Below are 17,000 nucleotides of genomic sequence, written 5' to 3'. Positions count from 1 at the left end.
AGTCAGTCTTGTAACCACAGGAGATGAGAATATTGCACATGGCAATATGATCGACATGTTGTTATTTTGTTTGCAGAAAGATACATCTCAAGTCAATTAAAGTGCACAATTGTTCAGCTTGTGAACTCCCTCATGAGACTCTAAACGGATTTTAAGCCATTGCACCATTTGACTAGGTGAAGTGCTGAAGACGTAATTCCACTCTTGCGTGGCTTTCCTCCATTTCCTCATCACATGAATGGAGGAGATAAGGGATATTCAGCAAGCTGTTTATCATCATGCCTTTGGACACTGAGTGTGGGATAGAGAGGGTTAACTATCTTGCATTTCAACAACGCATTCTACATTCACTCACTACATTGGAGATTTTGGGGTAAGGAGGATGTTACTGCAGTGTTCAGAGGTGACATTATGGATGGTTCGTCTTGTGAGGCTATATGGGTGGAGCTGACATACAGAAAGGGATGATCACCTTGTTGGGAATGTGCTATGGACTCCCAAATGTTTAACGTGATCAAGGAGTGCAGGTGCATAGTTCCTTGAACTAGTTGTCACTGATCATTAGGGTGGTCAAAAAGGCTTTAGGCACATTGGCCTTCATCGGTCAAGAGCATTGAGTATAGAAGTTGGGAGGTCATGTTACAGTTACATAAGTACATAAGACATTGTTGAACCTACATTTAGAGTATTGTGTTCAGTTTTGTTCACCATGTTTTAGGAAAGATGTTGTCAAGCTGGAAAGGGTGCAGAGAAGATTTATAAGGATATTGGCAGGACTCGAAGGCCTGAGCTATAGGGAGAGGTTAAGCGGGCTAGACTTTATTCCTTGGAGAGCAGGAGGATAAGGGGTGGTCTTCTATAGGTGTACAAAATCATGAGAGGAATAGATGAGGTAAGTGCATAGTCTCCGACCCAGTCTAGGGAAATTGAGAACCAGAGGACATAGGTTTAAGGTGATGGCGGAAAGATTTAATAGGAACCTGAGGCATAACTTTTTTTACACAGAGAGTGGTGTGTGTATGGAACAAGCTGCTGGAGGAGGTACTAGAGGCAGGTACTATCGTAACATTTAAGAAATATTTGGACAGGTACATGGATAGGATAGGTTTAGAAGGATATTGGCCAAACGTTGACAGGTGGGACTAGTGTAGATGGGGCATATTGGTCGGCGTGGGCAAGTTAGCCCAAAGAGCCTGTTCCCACACTGTATGGCTCTATGACTTCTCCCTATAAGGATATCATTCAGATATTTTGATGATATTGGCAATAGCCTTTATTGGAACTACGGCATAAATCCCAAGAATATCATGGTATAAAAAAAATAACAGTTTCTTCCCACCACTACTATCAGCCTATGCCCTATAGATACACTAATTTAATTTTTGAGAAATACCTTTACACTAAATACTTCATAGACAAAACAGGTCATATCACAGCAATATTTATTTTAAGTGGAAAGTATTAATATGTTGGGTCTATTGTTTAGGTAACAATACTACATCGAATCCAAGCCCTGCTCCTACGTACGGTCTGATTCCACAAGGTTACGCTCAGGTACCTTTGTTAAACTTTTATTTCTACTCTTTCATTTTGAGTGCAAAATTTAACCCTGGTTTGGGAAATTGTTTTTGAATTATCTCTATTAGTTGCAAAACAGCAATTAAAATGATTTTAATTTTTGCCATCAGGCAAGAGATACAGAAGTGTGAAAACGCACACCTCCACATTCAGAAACAGTTTCTTCCCAGCTGTTATCAGGCAACTAAACCATCCTATCACCAACTAGAGAGTGGCCTTAAACTAAACGTTATTTCCTTATGTATCTGTACACTGTGAATGGCTCAAATGTTATCATATATTGTCTTTTCACTGACTGGTTAGCATGCAACAAAAGCTTTTTATTTTACCTCGGTCAAATAAACACCCGAATAGTGGAATGCATGATACAGTTGGTTATCAATCCAACTATCCATCATGCACTCAATAGTCGCTATCCGACTAAGTTGCTACCTGATCTCGTCCCATTTGTCTGTGTTTGGCCCTTGCCCTTTGCAGGGCTGCTAACATTGGGTGAGAGTTGGGAGTGAGAAATTGCGATAGACCAAGCCCGAGGGAGCGTAGCATGGGGGGGGGGGGGAGGTGGGGGGGGGGGAAAGAGGGGGGGGGGGGGGGGAAAGAGGGGGGGGGGGAAAGAGGGGGGGGGGGGGGGAGAAGGGGGGGGGGAGATGGGGGGCGGAAAGAGGGGGGGGAGGAGAAGGGGGGGGGAGGAGAAGGGGGGGGAGGAGAAGGGGGGGGAGGAGAAGGGGGGGGAGGAGAAGGGGGGGAGGAGAGGGGGGGAGGAGGGGGGGGGAGGAGGGGGGGGGAGGAGGGGGGGGAGGAGGGGGGGGAGGAGGGGGGGGGAGGAGGGGGGGGGAGGAGGGGGGAGGGAGGAGGGAGGAGGGGGAGGAGGGGGGGGAGGAGGGGGAGGAGGAGGTGGGGGAGGGGGGGGGGGAGGGGGGGGAGGGGGGGGGGGAGGAGGGGGGGGAGGAGGGGGGGAGGAGGGGGGGGGGAGGAGGGGGGGGGGAGGAGGGGGGGGGGAGGAGGGGGGGGGAGGAGGGGGGGGGAGGAGAGGGGGGGAGGAGGGGGGGGGAGGAGAGGGGGGGAGGAGAGGGGGGGAGGAAGGGGGGGGGGGGGGAGAGGGGGAGAGGGGGGGGAGGGAGGGGGGAGGAGGGTGCACCCCTGCTAATTGGTACAGAGCTTTTGCATTTTTCAGCTCGACATTGTGCAATAGAAACATTGAAAATAGGTGCAGTAGTAGGCCATTCGGCCCTTCGAGCCTGTACCGCCATTCAATTTGATCATGGCTGATCATCCAACTCAGTATCCTGTACCTGCCTTCTCTCCATACCCCCTGATCCCTTTAGCCACAAGGGCCACATCTAACTCCCTCTTAAATATAGCCAATGAACTGGCCTCAACTACCTTCTGTGGCAGAGAATTCCAGAGATTCACCACTCTGTGTGAAAAAAAAAATTCTCATCTCGGTCCTAAAAGATTTCCCCCTTATCCTTAAACTGTGACCCCTTGTTCTGGACTTCCCCAACATCGGGAACAATCTTCCTGCATCTAGCCTGTCCAACCCCTTAAGAATTTTGTAAGTTTCTATAAGATCCCCCCTCAATTTTCTAAATTCTAGCGAGTACAAGCCGAGTCTATCCAGTCTTTCTTCATATAGGAATCAGTCTGGTGAACCTTCTCTGTACTCCCTCTATGGCAAGAATGTCTTTCCTCAGATTAGGAGACCAAAACTGTACGCAATACTCCAGGTGTGGTCTCACCAAGACCCTGTACAACTGCAGTAGAACCTCCCTGCTCCTATACTCAAATCCTTTTGCTATGAATGCTAACATACCATTCGGTTTCTTCACTGCCTGCTGCACCTGCATGCCTACTTTCAATGACTGGTGTACCATGACACCCAGGTCTCGTTGCAATCTGGTGCATACTGTAGCGAGTTAACTTACACTTGAATGCCATATACATGCTTTAAATTGGATTAGCTATGAATAAGGTTAGACTAAATTACATTCCTAATTACATTCCACAGTAGACCCAGGCTCTCATCAACAGGTGCAGCACATGAATGATCTTAGTATATTCATGTATGGAAATTAGATTATAATCAAACATAGCCCATGTGAACTACTCTGGGTCTCACTGCACTCCTGGTACTACTCCTGATCCAGTTGCATACTTTCTCTCATTCCTGACCCTGAGTCCAGCCTTACACCTGGCCCCCTATTCTACTCAGATCATAGCTGCTTACCTGCTTAGGTTTCCAGTGCTGAACACTCCCATTGTCCCAGCTTTGGCTGCACACCAAGTACTATTCCAAAAATTGACTGGATGCATACTTGGCCTTGCTCCTAGCACCTCTGCAGAGTGACTTTTTGACATGTGCCTTTCTTTGACTTCTCTACACGCGCCTCTCTTTGACTGAGGTTCCAGCAATGGAAAATTGTTAATCTTTTTCTGATTTTTTTTTTTTCAGGCTGCTCCTCCTTACCCGACTCCACTCCCAAAGAATGGAATGTATGGTAAGGTTGGCAATGTAACCAATTGCCCACCCTACCCCCAAGAGCCACCACCTATGCCATGTATGCAAAGCCCACCTTATCCAACTCCATCACAAGTTCCTTGTGCCCCTCCTGCATACAGTCAATACTCGTCAGTGGGCGTTGCCATGCCAAATCCTATTGCTCCCTCTCCAATTATGCCTGCCTACGTCAACCAGCAAACTTTAACATCATGCATGGTCGCCCAGCAGCACCCTTTGGTACTACAAATGCCCAACCAGCAGATTTCTACAACAACGATGGCCATGATACAATCTAACAGAGGTGTACCAGCGAGTATTATGCACAGCGGATATCAACCTCCAGTCGTCTATCAGAAGTCTTCAAATAGCCTCACCAAAGAAATTGCTACTGCTGTCTTGAACAAAGTTGTGCAGCATGCAATTAAACCAAAACCAAAAGTTAAGGTAGTTACATTTCATTTAGATATCTAATGTTACTCAACCAACATTTCCTAATTTGACTGCGGGTGGGTTTCTTTTTAAAGTAATTAGATCGTTTTACGTCTAAAATTAATCACTATTTACCTGTCCTTGTTCAGATTATCGACGACTTGTTCTGCCATGGCTATCTCTTCGGCTTCAGCTGTGTGAATGAAGCTTTAATATCTTCCATTTCTGTAAAACCTTCAACACAGGAGGATAACAAAAGCTAAGGAGCTGTACCGAGACAGAATTAGATAATAAATTAAATAAGGCAGCTGGTCAAATAGTATATTCTGAAAAGGATTTTAAAGCTTCTATGTTGTTACTACAATCCATAATATTAATGTATCTTTGCTGTTTTTCAGGGGCAGCAAATAACAGTTATAACTGTACCGGGCAGTATGGTCCTGCACAGATGAATGAGAATGGAATTTCCTCATCTGGATACAAGTCTACAACGGAAGCGGCGTTTTACTACAATATACCATATATATGACAGCCTTCACTGCAAACACCAACACTTCGCATTAAATAGAGCCATCATGACTGATTCTCTCACTATCAGCATTCTAGGGGTCACAAATGAAAAAAAACCTCAAATGGACCCACTACATAATACCATAAATAGAATAGCAGGTCAGAAGCTGAGTTTCCTGCAGCAAATGATAGCCTACAAAATCAAAAATTTAAAGTGCAGTACTTTCTGTATATTTTATTTTTTAAATGATTTTTTTAAAATTCTTATTAATCATTAGTATGTAGGACATTGTGAGTCTTTTATATCATTATGTGCCTACTAAAACAACGTGAAACAGATGATAATTTTTGCTTTATAACTTTCCCTTGCATCTTTAAATTTGTAAAGACATCACTGAATTTTTAATAACCATATACAGCAAGCATTGTTCAAAAGTCCTAGGCAATTGTCCCAATTCCAAAAAAAACGGTATGTAATCCCCCACCCTTAACTTTCAATGCCGTAGCCATCGTTGAGATGCCTATTAAAAATATCCAGGAGGTTCACTGTTGACCAGAAACCCAACTGAACCAGTGACATATATACAATAATTGCAATAGCTGTTCAGAATCTGGGTGTCCTTTGGTCGTTGACTATCCACCGTCTGCAAGGCACAAATGAAGAGGCAGAAACTCTCAAGAAACTTGACACCATCCAGGACAAAGCCTCCTGATAGTTGACACCTATCCATTATGTATTCGCTAGACAACTGGTGCAGAGTGTCTCCAATGTGGAATAAGAGTGCACTGTAGTTACTCGCCCAGACTGCTATGACAGCACTTTTCCCAAATCTAGAACTTCCCAACACTGGGAAAAGGACTTTGGGTGCAGGGGAACATGGCCATTTGCTAGTTCCTCTTCAAGTCTCATACCTTGCTGACTTGGGGAAACACAACTGTTTTTTAAATGATGTTGAATCCAAAATCCAGGATACTCTGCTCAACAGCAATGTGAGAGTAACTTCAACTGGAGGATTGCATTGTTCAAGAATACAGCTCACCCACACCTTTCCAAGGTCAATCAGGGATGGTAATAATCGATGGCCTTGCCAGTGATGTCTAGAGCCCAAAATTGAATGGCTTTTTTCCCCACCACCATTTGCCCCATTTCCTGAGCTATTTTCACCCAGTCTAGCAATGCAGATTCAAGAGGTATGTCTTTGAACGTGAACATGTGCAACACCTAATCAGCTCTGCCCCAGGCCTTGAGCCCAGGAATAAATGAAGATGCAGTGGGGTGCTAAGAATCAAAACTGTGTAGGAAAAGACTGCAGATGATGGTTTAAATAAATATAAAATTCTGGAGTAACTCAGCGGGACAGGGAGCATCTCTGGAGGGAAGAAATGGGCCACGTTTCGGGTCAAGACCCTTCTTCAGACTGATCAAAAGAAGGGTCTCGACCTAAAAAACATCACCCATTCCTTCTCTCCAGAGATGCTGCCTGCCCCGCTGAGTTACTCCTGCATTTTGTGCTTATCAAGAATCAAAAGAATGCCCTTTGCATTTAGAGCACCTTGTGGGAATATTAGAATTCCTTGGCAAATGTTGGTTAAAATTTGAAATAATCCAAACATTGGTGCTGAAAATTCTTCCAAATAAAATATTCCACCATTTACTGAGAAGGCTGTGACAACCTTGCACTACGGTCATTAAAAGATGAATTAAAGAAAATATGTACCTGAATTGGTAACAACCAAAATTTCCAGCTGATTTAAAAATCTAGCATATTTAACTTACTTTAAAAAAATCTAAAAGCGGAGATGGAGTGTCAATCGATCTTTACTGAAATTTGCAACTTACATAAACGATTTATTAACAGCATTAGTCAATTGACAACTTTCTAATTAGATTGTTAGGAAGCTTTGGGGATAAACTGGAGTTCCGGAGAGAAATAGCAATAACAGGAACTCAGCAGAACAATGATAATAAATATAATACAATAATGAGCATTATAGGTTATTAAAATATAATCATCAACAGTAGACAGAGTTTGTGAGAAAAAATTGAAAGACCAAGGTTTATACATTAGAGTGGTCATTTCATGGCCCAATGATGCATTGTAATGGAAAGGACTTCATTAAGCTTTGTGTTTGTTGTTAACTGACATTTCATTAGCATTTGATTTTACAACATTATTAAAATTTGGGAAAATGTAGTTTGAAGTCATTTAATGTAATAATAACTACATTATATTGAGTGAACCTACATATAAATATGTAATGATTTTGTTCAAACATTTTACACAGGAAGTTAATGATTCAAAAATATTTGCAATGGACTCAACCTAAAACATCATCCATTCTTTCTCCAGAAATGTTGCCTGTCCCGCTGAGTTACTCCAGCATTTTGGGTCTATCTTTGGTGTAATCCGGCATCTGCAGTTCCTTCCTACACCTTAATTTATTTCTCATCATTGTAGCCAAATCAGTCTTCTATGCTACACTTCTTCCCACCCTGCTTCTTGTAAGGACTCCATCCCCTACTCCCAATTCCTCTGTATACGCCGCATCTGCTCCCAGGATGAGGTGTTCCACACCAGGGCATCAGAAATTTCCTCATTCTTCTGGGAAAGGGGGTTCCCCTCCCCTACTATAGATGAGGCTCTCACTAGGGTCTCTTCAATGCCCCGTAACACTGCTCTCTCTTCCCATCCCCCCCACTCGGAACAAGGGCAGAGTCCCCCCCCTAGTCCTCATCTTCCACCCCACTAGCCGTCACATACAACAAATAGTCCTCCGTCATTTTCGCCACCTCTAACGTGACCCCACCACTCGCCACATCTTCCCATCTCCCCCCCCCCCCCCTGTCTGCTTTCCGCAAAGACCGGTCCCTCCGTAACTCCCTGTTCAATTCTTCCCTCCCCACCCACACCACCCCCTCCCCGGGCACGTTCCCTTGCAACCGCAGGAGATGCTACACTTGTCGCTTTACCTCCCCCCTCGACTCCATTCAAGGACCCAAGCAGTCGTTCCAGGTGTGACAGAGGTTCACCTGCACCTCCTCCAACCTCATCTATTGCATCCGCTGCTCTAGGTGTCAGCTGATCTACATCGGTGAGACCAAGCATAGGCGTGGTGATCGCTTCGCCGAACACCTCCGCTCGGTCCGCATTAACCAACCTGATCTCCCTGTGGTTCAGCACTTCAACTCCCCCTCCCATTCCGAATCTGACCTTTCTGTCCTGGGCCTGCCTCCTCCATGGCCAGAGTGAGCACCAATGGAAATTGGAGGAACAGCACCTCATATTCCGCTTGGGGAGTCTGCACCCCAGCAGCTTGAACATTGACTTCTGCAATTTCCGGTAGCCCTTGCAGTCACCTCCCCTTCTCAGCTCTCCCTCAGCCCTCTGGCTCCTCCTCTTCCTTTCTCCTTTCTTCTCCCTGCCCCCCCACCCCCCACCCTACATCAGTCTGAAGAAGGGTTTCAGCCCGAAGCGTTGCCTATTTCCTTCGCTCCATAGATGCTGCTGCACCCGCTGAGTTTCTCCAGCACTTTTGTCTACCTTCGATTTTCCAGCATCTGCAGTTCCTTCTTGAACATTCAGTCTTTTATTTGTTTGGATCTTGAGATTTTTTCCTTGAGTAACATTGCTCTCTGTGTCTTCCTTTCTATGCACACTCCCTTGTACCTCCCCCCTGCTCCCCTCCCCTCCCCCCCCCCCCCCCCCCCCCCCCCTCAGTTTCCTTCCTGTCACCTTTAGCTTTCCAAGACTTCCATTCCTAGCTTTCCAGATGCGCCCCCTGTTGGTGACAGAACATTGTCCTAGGACAGAGCCAAATTCAGGAACCCATTCAGTGGAGTAACTTTATAGTGTTGCTCTCCTCTGGCAAAGTCTTGCACCTAAAATATCTTCCCTCTCTTGATAATTGAAGTACAAATTATTTTAAAAAGACCTCTAGCATGCAACATTTACAATTATCCTTACAATACCCAAAATCAGAGATGCAAGTAGTTTAAGAATTGTATAAAAGCACAGAAACATTTCACCTCAGGATGAAGTTCTTCTTCTACCTCATAATTCTTGCTGACTCAGATTTCAGAGCTCAATTGTTTTTAAACAAACCCTTCTTTTTTTTCCATGAGAAACTGTTACCGAGACAGCTGGGTTACACCACACATTCTGATATCACAAATGTTGCCTTTGGACGTGGATTGTAGAAACCCTTTCCAATTAGCGCAGTAAACCATTGGTTTGTTTCCAAGCTGCCAATTAAAACCAGAGGTGCAGCAAGCTGTGTTTTAAGCAGGGTCTTCTGCTGTGTCTACTGTGTTTAGATACACCATGGAAACAAAGCCTTTGGCCCACAGTCCATGCTGACCATGGTCAATAATCTCCACTAATTCTATGTTATCCCATTTTTTCATCAACTCCTTACACATTACAGGCAATTTCTTGTTCTTATAGAGGCCGACTTTTCTACTAACCCGCACATCTTTGGGATGTGGGAGGAAACCTATGCACATGGAGGAAACCTACGTGGTCACAAGAAGAACATGCAAACTTCATATAGACAGAACCCAGGATTGAACCATGTCTCTGGCACTGTGAGGCAGCACCTCTACCAGCTGCACGACTATCAAAGACCGTGCTTGGCAGTGAAAGTCTGCTTACTTCAGGCAATAGGTCACTTTCAATTCGAAAATCAGGATCATATGTTTTAGTTGACCCAGGCATGATGGACGATGAAACCTACCAAACACATATTGGTTTTGCTTCCTACCAAACACATTATTTGCTTCCGGCCACTTTGTAATGACCTCCGCCCATTCCAAATTCTTCTTCTTAGGCAGTTCCCTTGGTTAGAGGATGACATACTTTGCTGAAGAATGGTGCTGACCTGAAACAGAATCTGTCTGTTTCCTCCACAGATGTTGTCTGAGCTGCTGAGTTTCTCCAGCACTTTAGTTTTGCTTAAGACTCCAGCATCTGCATTTCCTTGTTTCTCCATATTCCTAGTCTGGTTTTGTGACTTCTAAGGTGGCTCAGGAGGCCAATGTGAAAACCAGGTAGTGGCTGATGGAACAGGTGGGCAGGTAGATTATTAGACATCCTTCCTGTAAAGCGGCGACCAGAACTGCACAAGATAATCCGTATGGCCTAACCAAAGTTTTATACAGCTGCAATGTGACTTCCTGACTTTTATACTCAATGTCTGACTGATGAAAGCAAGCATGCCATCCAATTTATTTATCATTATATCTCTGCGTGTTACCCCACTCAGGGAGCTGTGGACTTGCACCCCGAGATCCATGTTTATATCAATGTTGCTGGGGATCCTACCATTTACTGCATACTTTCCCTTTATATTTGATTTCTCAAAGTGTAACAGCTCATGCTTCCCCTGAATAAATTCCATTTGAAATGCCTCCATCCATATGCTCATCTGATCTAAAACCTGGGATGCTGGGATGGCAGGACTTTCATATGAGGAAAGACTGGATAGACTCGGCTTGTACACGTTGGAATTCAGAAGACTGAAGCGGCCTTTTCACGGGGCGACTTGACGCAAGAGTTAACCGGAGTTTAACATCGTGGGAACCTCGTGCGATAACAGTGCGGCATTCGTGGACCACCGTGGACCACCGTAGCGCTAACGGCAGGTAGTCGTGTAACTTGGTCACTCGGGAGAAAATTCAAGAAAGTTTGAATTTCTCCAAGATTGACTTGTACACTTGTGGTTGAGTATTGCAACATTATATGAACGTAGTGGCCAGTGCGATATCCGTAATAACTCTTGCGGGTACCGTGGGAACTCCTGCAAACGGTGAACCCGGAAGGTGAGTAAAAATTATCTTATGTGGGATTGAATTCTAAAAATAAATAAAAATAAAGATTTGCATCCGCATATGGACATCAACTTATTCATGAGTTATGTTAATGAGATTCAAGAAAATAACTATAATCTTTAAAAGGGACTTTAAAAGGGACTTTACTGAAAGGTTACGCGATTTTTATGGTCCGTGAGAAATTTTTCACATGTACTTCTTTGAGAGATACAGATCGGAGTCCTCGGGTCCAGGGGTCCGGAACGCTACCAATCAATGTTGTACAGAGACCCGTGTAAGGAGTGAACTGTACATGCTGGTTTAAACCGAAGACAGACACAAAAAGCTGGAGTAACTCAGCGAGTCAAGCAGCATCTCTGGAGAAAAAAAGCTGATGTTTCGGGACGAGACACATCTTCAGACTCAATTCCGATTAGGCTGTCTGAAGAAGGGTTCCGGTGTTGGGGGAGTCCAGAACCAGGGTCCCAGTTTTACAGTCTACCGTGGGAACTCTTTAACTCAGTAAAGTAAAGTAGCCTTTATTGTCATATCAGCGCACAGGCAGCAGTTGACTGTTGCTCTATTCAGTTTCCCAGGGGGTCGGGACGGGACTGGAGTTGGGAGAGAAAGGTGGGGGAGTCGAGGGAGAGGAGGGGGAGACAGATGGGGGTGTCTTCATTTACTGACGGCGGGTGTCTGTCACTGAAACAGGCAGGTGAGATTTCACATCCACCTTGTGTGTGCCTCTCTCTCTCTCCCTCCCTCTTACACAGGCTGAGAGACTCTGCCTCTGTGAGTGTACGTCTCTTTCTCCCCCTCTCCCACACACAGTAAGACCGAGGTACTGTGCTCAGTCCATCTGTGTCTCCCACATACACAGTAAAATATGTCTCCAAATGAGCCAATTCAACCAAGGGAGGATATATATAGTGTGTGAAAAAAAAAGTTACATCATTTGTGTCACGTGTAGTTCACGATGTTCATTCAAGATTTAACGGGAATGCTCGGGAAACGGACAAGTCACTCGCACAAATAGCAGAAATGCCGAGTACCGTGGGAACTCTTTATCTACTGCCGTTATATCGTGCGAGACTCGTGCTGGACCACGACCTCTTCACTCTGGTGACATCTTGCGTCAACTCGCCCCGTGAAAAGGCCGCTTGAGGGGGGATCTTATAGAAACTTACAAAATTCTTTTTTTTTCTTTTTTTTTGTTGTTTATTATATTAGAAGTTAATACAGTACAAAACAGTACAGTGGAACCTAATTTTAGGTGCCAACTATGTCATACCGTAATCCATTCTATGTACAACCTCTAGTTTTATGTTTTGAGAAGGAAGTAAGCAAGACAAGAAAAAGGAAACAATAGAAAGGGGAAAAAGAGGAAAAATAGATGGTAGAGAATAGAAAAACGTGAAGTGTGTATATAAAAAAAAGAAAAAGTGGAAAATAGAAATAGGAGAGAAGGCCCCTTAAAAGAGAAATTTTCAAATCTATATTCGGAGATGTAGGTCTATCCGCGGCATGAACTGAAATCAGCAATCCTTATGGTACCGCTGCATCTCATTATTCCAAAAAGTCGATGAAAGGAGACCAACTCCTTAAGAATTGGTCATATTTATCTAGTAGTCGGAGTCTCATTTCTTCAAGGCGTGCTATGTCCATCATATTCCTAATCCACATTTTAACAGTTGGTATGGTTGTATTTTTCCAAAATTTAAGTATCAATTTCTTTCCAATTATTAACCCATAATTAAAAAAAAGTTTTGGTCTTTATTTAAATTGATATCTTCTACTAATATTCCAAATATAATCCATCCCGTATTAGGTTTTATTGTGGACTTGAAAAGCTTTGTAAATATATCGCTCCAAAATTTATTCAACTTTGTACATCCTACAAATGAATGTGTTATATTAGCGTTTTGAAACAAACATTTATCGCATCTGGGAGAGACGTTTGGATAAAATTTATTCAACCTCGTTTTTGAATAATATAGTCTATGTAATAATTTGAATTGAATTAAATTATGTCTTGCATTAATAGAACAATTATGTGTGTTCATAAACTTACAAAATTCTTAAGGGGTTGGACAGGCTAGATGCAGGAAGATTATTCCCGATGTTGGGGAAGTCCAGAACTAGGGGTCACAGTTTAAGGATAAGAGGGAAGACTTTTAGGACCGAGATGAGGAAATCATTTTTTACACAGAGAGTGGTGAATCTGTGGAATTCTCTGCCACAGAAGGTAGTTGAGGCCAGTTCATTGGCTATATTTAAGAGGGAGTTAGATGTGGCCCTTGTGGCTAAAGGGATCAGGGGGTATGGAGAGAAGGCAGGGATGGGATACCGAGTTGGATGATCAGCCATGATCAAATTGAATGGCGGTGCAGGCTCGAAGGGCCGAATGGCCTACTCCTGCACCTAATTTCTATGTTTCTATGTAAAACATGCTGTAACCTTTAACAACCGTCTTGCTATCCACAATTCCACCAATTTTGGGGTCATCTGCAAGCTTATGTATTGGCCCAACTTCAATTTTGAAAAAGTCACTTATACTGAAAATGTCACAGACAACAGATCTATGAAGAACATCACTGGTCACAGACCTCCAAGCAGGATAATAACCCTCAACCATACCTGTGATCTATGGCCAGGCCATTTTTTCATCCATTCTATCAGGTCACCATGTATCCCAGGCATCTTAATCTTCTCGATCAGCCTCATAATATATCTTATTAAAGTCTATGGTTTTGTTGAAAAATTAAAAGCAAATCCTTCAAAAAAAATCAACCAACACATTTAACTTATGAATCTTAAGCTGTTTGGCGTATGTTATGTGAGAACATGAAATAAATAATGCGCTTATACAATGATTCAGAATGTGGATGTGATGGTCAGCAATAGACAATAGGTGCAGGAGTAGGCCATTTGGCCCTTCGAGCCAGCACCGCCATTCAATGTGATCATGGCTGATCATCCCCAATCAGTACCCCGTTCCTGCCTTCTCCCCATATCCCCTGACTCCGCAATGTTAAGAGCTCTATCTAGCTCTCCCTTGAAAGCATCCAGAGAGCTTGTCTCCATCGCCCTCTGAGGCAGAGAATTCCACAGACTCACCACTCTCTGTGAGAAAAAGTGTTTCCTCGTCTCCATTCTAAATGGCTTACTCCTTTTTCTTAAACTGTGGCCCCTGGTTCTGGATTCCCCCAACATCGGGAACATGTTTCCTGCCTCTAGTGCGTCCAAGCCCTTAACAATCTTATATGTTTCAATGAGATGCCCTCTCATCCTTCTAAACTCCATAGTGTACAAGCCCAGCTGCTCCATTCTCTCAGCATATGACAGTCTCGCCATCCCGGGAATTAACCTTGTAAACCTACGCTGCACTCCCTCATTAGCAAGAATGTCCTTCCTCCAATTAGGAGACCAAAACTGCACACAATACTCCAGGTGTGGTCTCACTAGGGCTCTGTACAACTGCAGAAGGACCTCTTTGCTCCTATATTCGATTCCCCTTGTTATAAAGGCCAACATGCCATTCGCTTTCTTCACTGCCTGCTGTACCTGCACGCTTACTTTCATCGACTGATGTACAAGGGCAATAAAGAGTAAATATATTACACAGACCATTAAGTGATGAAAGATCACCGATGAAGACCATTTTCCTAGTTGTAGTAAAACCCATTCATGTATAGAAGGTGCTGAACGACTCCCTCAGTAACAGACGTAGCTGCTGCACCTGTTTCCTGTTGCTTTATAACTTCAGCAAAATTGTTATCAGGCGTCTTGGCGTCTTTGGTGACATGTGGCCCTGTCTATACTGTTTTATTGTAACACTCAATGCTATCATGTAGAATGTACGTAGCGGGTACGTCGGAGCTCGTGGATGTCTCGTAGCGGTCGTAATGCTAACGGCAGGTACTCGGGAAACGCGGAAACTCGTGAAGTTGCTTCAACAGTGTGAAAAATTTCCAAGAGTAAAAAAATACTCGTGATGGGATACCACGAGTTTGATTTTTTTAATCTCTTGGGTGAACTCGCATCGTGGGACAGGCCCTTTATCCCTCAAGATTCCTATTAAATCTTATCCCCTTCACCTTGAACCTATGTCTTCTGGTCCTCGATCCCCCTACTCTGGGCCAGAGATTCTGTGCATCTACCTGATCTATTCCTCTCATGATTTTATATACCTCAATAGGATCACACCCCATCCTCCTGCACTCCAATGAATAGAGACCCAGTCTACTCAACTATAGCTTAGACCTTCTAGTCCTGGCAACATCCTCGTAAATCTTCTCTGAACCCTTTCAAGCTTGACAATATCTTTCCTATAACATGGTGCCTAGAACTGAACACAATACTCTAAATGCGGTCTCACCAGAGTATGTCATCTACAGCGACCGTGATTCTATCTGAAGTATTAACAATGGGAATAGCAGATCTCTTCATATTCTTCAGCTTCTTGCCTTCAATATCTACATTGATAAAACATTAACAAAGTAGAAAAGAATCACATCACTGAGCATCATGTAAATTCCATTCAATGCATATAAATTTATGCAATTAATTTTGATAACAACCCTGGGTAATCCAGCAATAATGATTAAAAAAATTAATCGACCTGTTAATCATTTGTGTGGGTTCAGCAACATTTGCATGAATGATATTGCCATGCCATGACCAGACATTACCCTCCAGAGGAGAGCACTGCAAGCTAGTTTCTCTGCCTTGTGTCTCCCTGGAATGACCCTCTAAGACTAAAATTAAAATAGAAAAGTCTCATGCCATGGAAGAAAGGGATTTTCCAACATAAGGCCCAATATTTTTGTAATTAAGCTGACCACATTGTTTGTTAACTTTATGTTAATTTTTACACTGGCATAAATGTAGTTTTCTGGTAACCATGTAAATTTCCATAACGTCTTTAGTTCCAATTAGATTAATTTGAATAATTTCAAGATTACATAATAAGAAATAATTAAATAACTTCTTTATCAAGACAGATATAATTACAGTATAGTGTTCAACAGTTTAACGCTGCTCTGCTCGCTTACTACGGTTTAAAATAACCTTTAATTTTATCACAATTGAGTTGCTAAGCAACAATGTGCAAATACTGCCATGGTGTCTGTACGTTTCTTTTGTAGAAAACACTTGCTGTGAAACCAGAAAACAGAGTCTTGCACAGTCACCAAGCCCCCAAAATAGTTATCGACTGATAAACATCATGCCCTTTTTTTGTGAGCCACAGATTTATTGAGAAAAATTATCTAATGCGTAAATTATTTAAATGACTTGACTAAAGTTGCTAGTTTTCCAATGATTTGCTTGCAAATCTTTAGGGTTGACATATATATTTGATTGGACCTGAAGCATGTAAGGACTTTCCATTTTTAGGATGCTATAGAAATTCATGATGTTGTAGATGGTCGCAAGGCCATCATCAACCTCACCCGACTTGCCCAACTAACTCTGAATGTAGACAGGAGACATACAGTATATTTTGCAACCAATGCTGAGTGAGAGCAAATACAGTACTTCATTAACCAACTGAGGAACAATTTGCAGTGACAAACTGATTATTTCTACTATGGTTCCTGAGACCTGTGAGAAAGCTACACACTGACCTTTGGGTTTGGAAGAAGGAATTCTTCCACAATGTTTAACACATTTAAGTTTATTGCTGAAAGCAGAAAGGAACTGTATTTGCTCAAGTGGAAACACTTTGTAAAGGAGAGAACATGACTTGGTTTCAAATAATCATTGCCAGCTTTGAATGGTGTCTCAAAAGGAAAATAAAAATGATTCATTTAAACCTCTGATGATTCTCCAATGAGTCAAATACTGAAAAAAACGAACCCAACCTTTTTACCCAATTTGTATCAGACTATAAAATAAGTTGTACACTAGTTTCCAATAGCGCCAGGACTAAATTGATATGGAAAGTAGAAACACTTTGAAAAGGAGAGAACATCACTGAAGAAAATGTCTGAAGGAGGGTCCCAACCTGAAACGTCACACTGCCATGGCCCACTGAGTTAGTTACTCCAGCACTTTGTGGTTTTTACATTTAAAGTTTTTTTTGTAGAAATAACATCCAAACCAAATATTACTTGGGCACAAGTGAAATGTTATGAAATATTCTCTTGAAAATGTAAAAATAACTTGAAGAGTTTT

General features: G+C 43.0%; 1 protein-coding gene across 3 annotated transcripts in view; it reads left to right on the top strand.

Moving 5' to 3' along the window:
* LOC116991598 (altered inheritance of mitochondria protein 3-like) overlaps positions 1-6,259 on the top strand; it is a 29,903-nt gene extending 23,644 nt beyond the window's left edge. For 2 of the 3 annotated variants that reach the window (XR_004416838.1, XM_033050342.1), the window contains 3 exons: positions 1,487-1,554; positions 4,031-4,522; positions 4,906-6,259. Coding sequence is in view for 1 of the 3 variants with exons in the window: in XM_033050342.1 (XP_032906233.1) it covers positions 1,487-1,554; positions 4,031-4,522; positions 4,906-4,959 (614 nt within the window). In the remaining 2 variants the exon portion in view is untranslated. The remainder of the gene's footprint in view (positions 1-1,486; positions 1,555-4,030; positions 4,523-4,905) is intronic. The other variant, XR_004416836.1, reaches the window with a different exon arrangement.
* Positions 6,260-17,000: the final 10,741 nt, after the last annotated feature.

The sequence above is a fragment of the Amblyraja radiata genome, chromosome 2 (assembly GCF_010909765.2).
Source record: "Amblyraja radiata isolate CabotCenter1 chromosome 2, sAmbRad1.1.pri, whole genome shotgun sequence".
NCBI lineage: Eukaryota > Metazoa > Chordata > Chondrichthyes > Rajiformes > Rajidae > Amblyraja > Amblyraja radiata.
The sequence above is the reverse complement of the archived record's forward strand: the minus strand, read 5'-3'. Positions and strand labels throughout refer to the sequence as shown.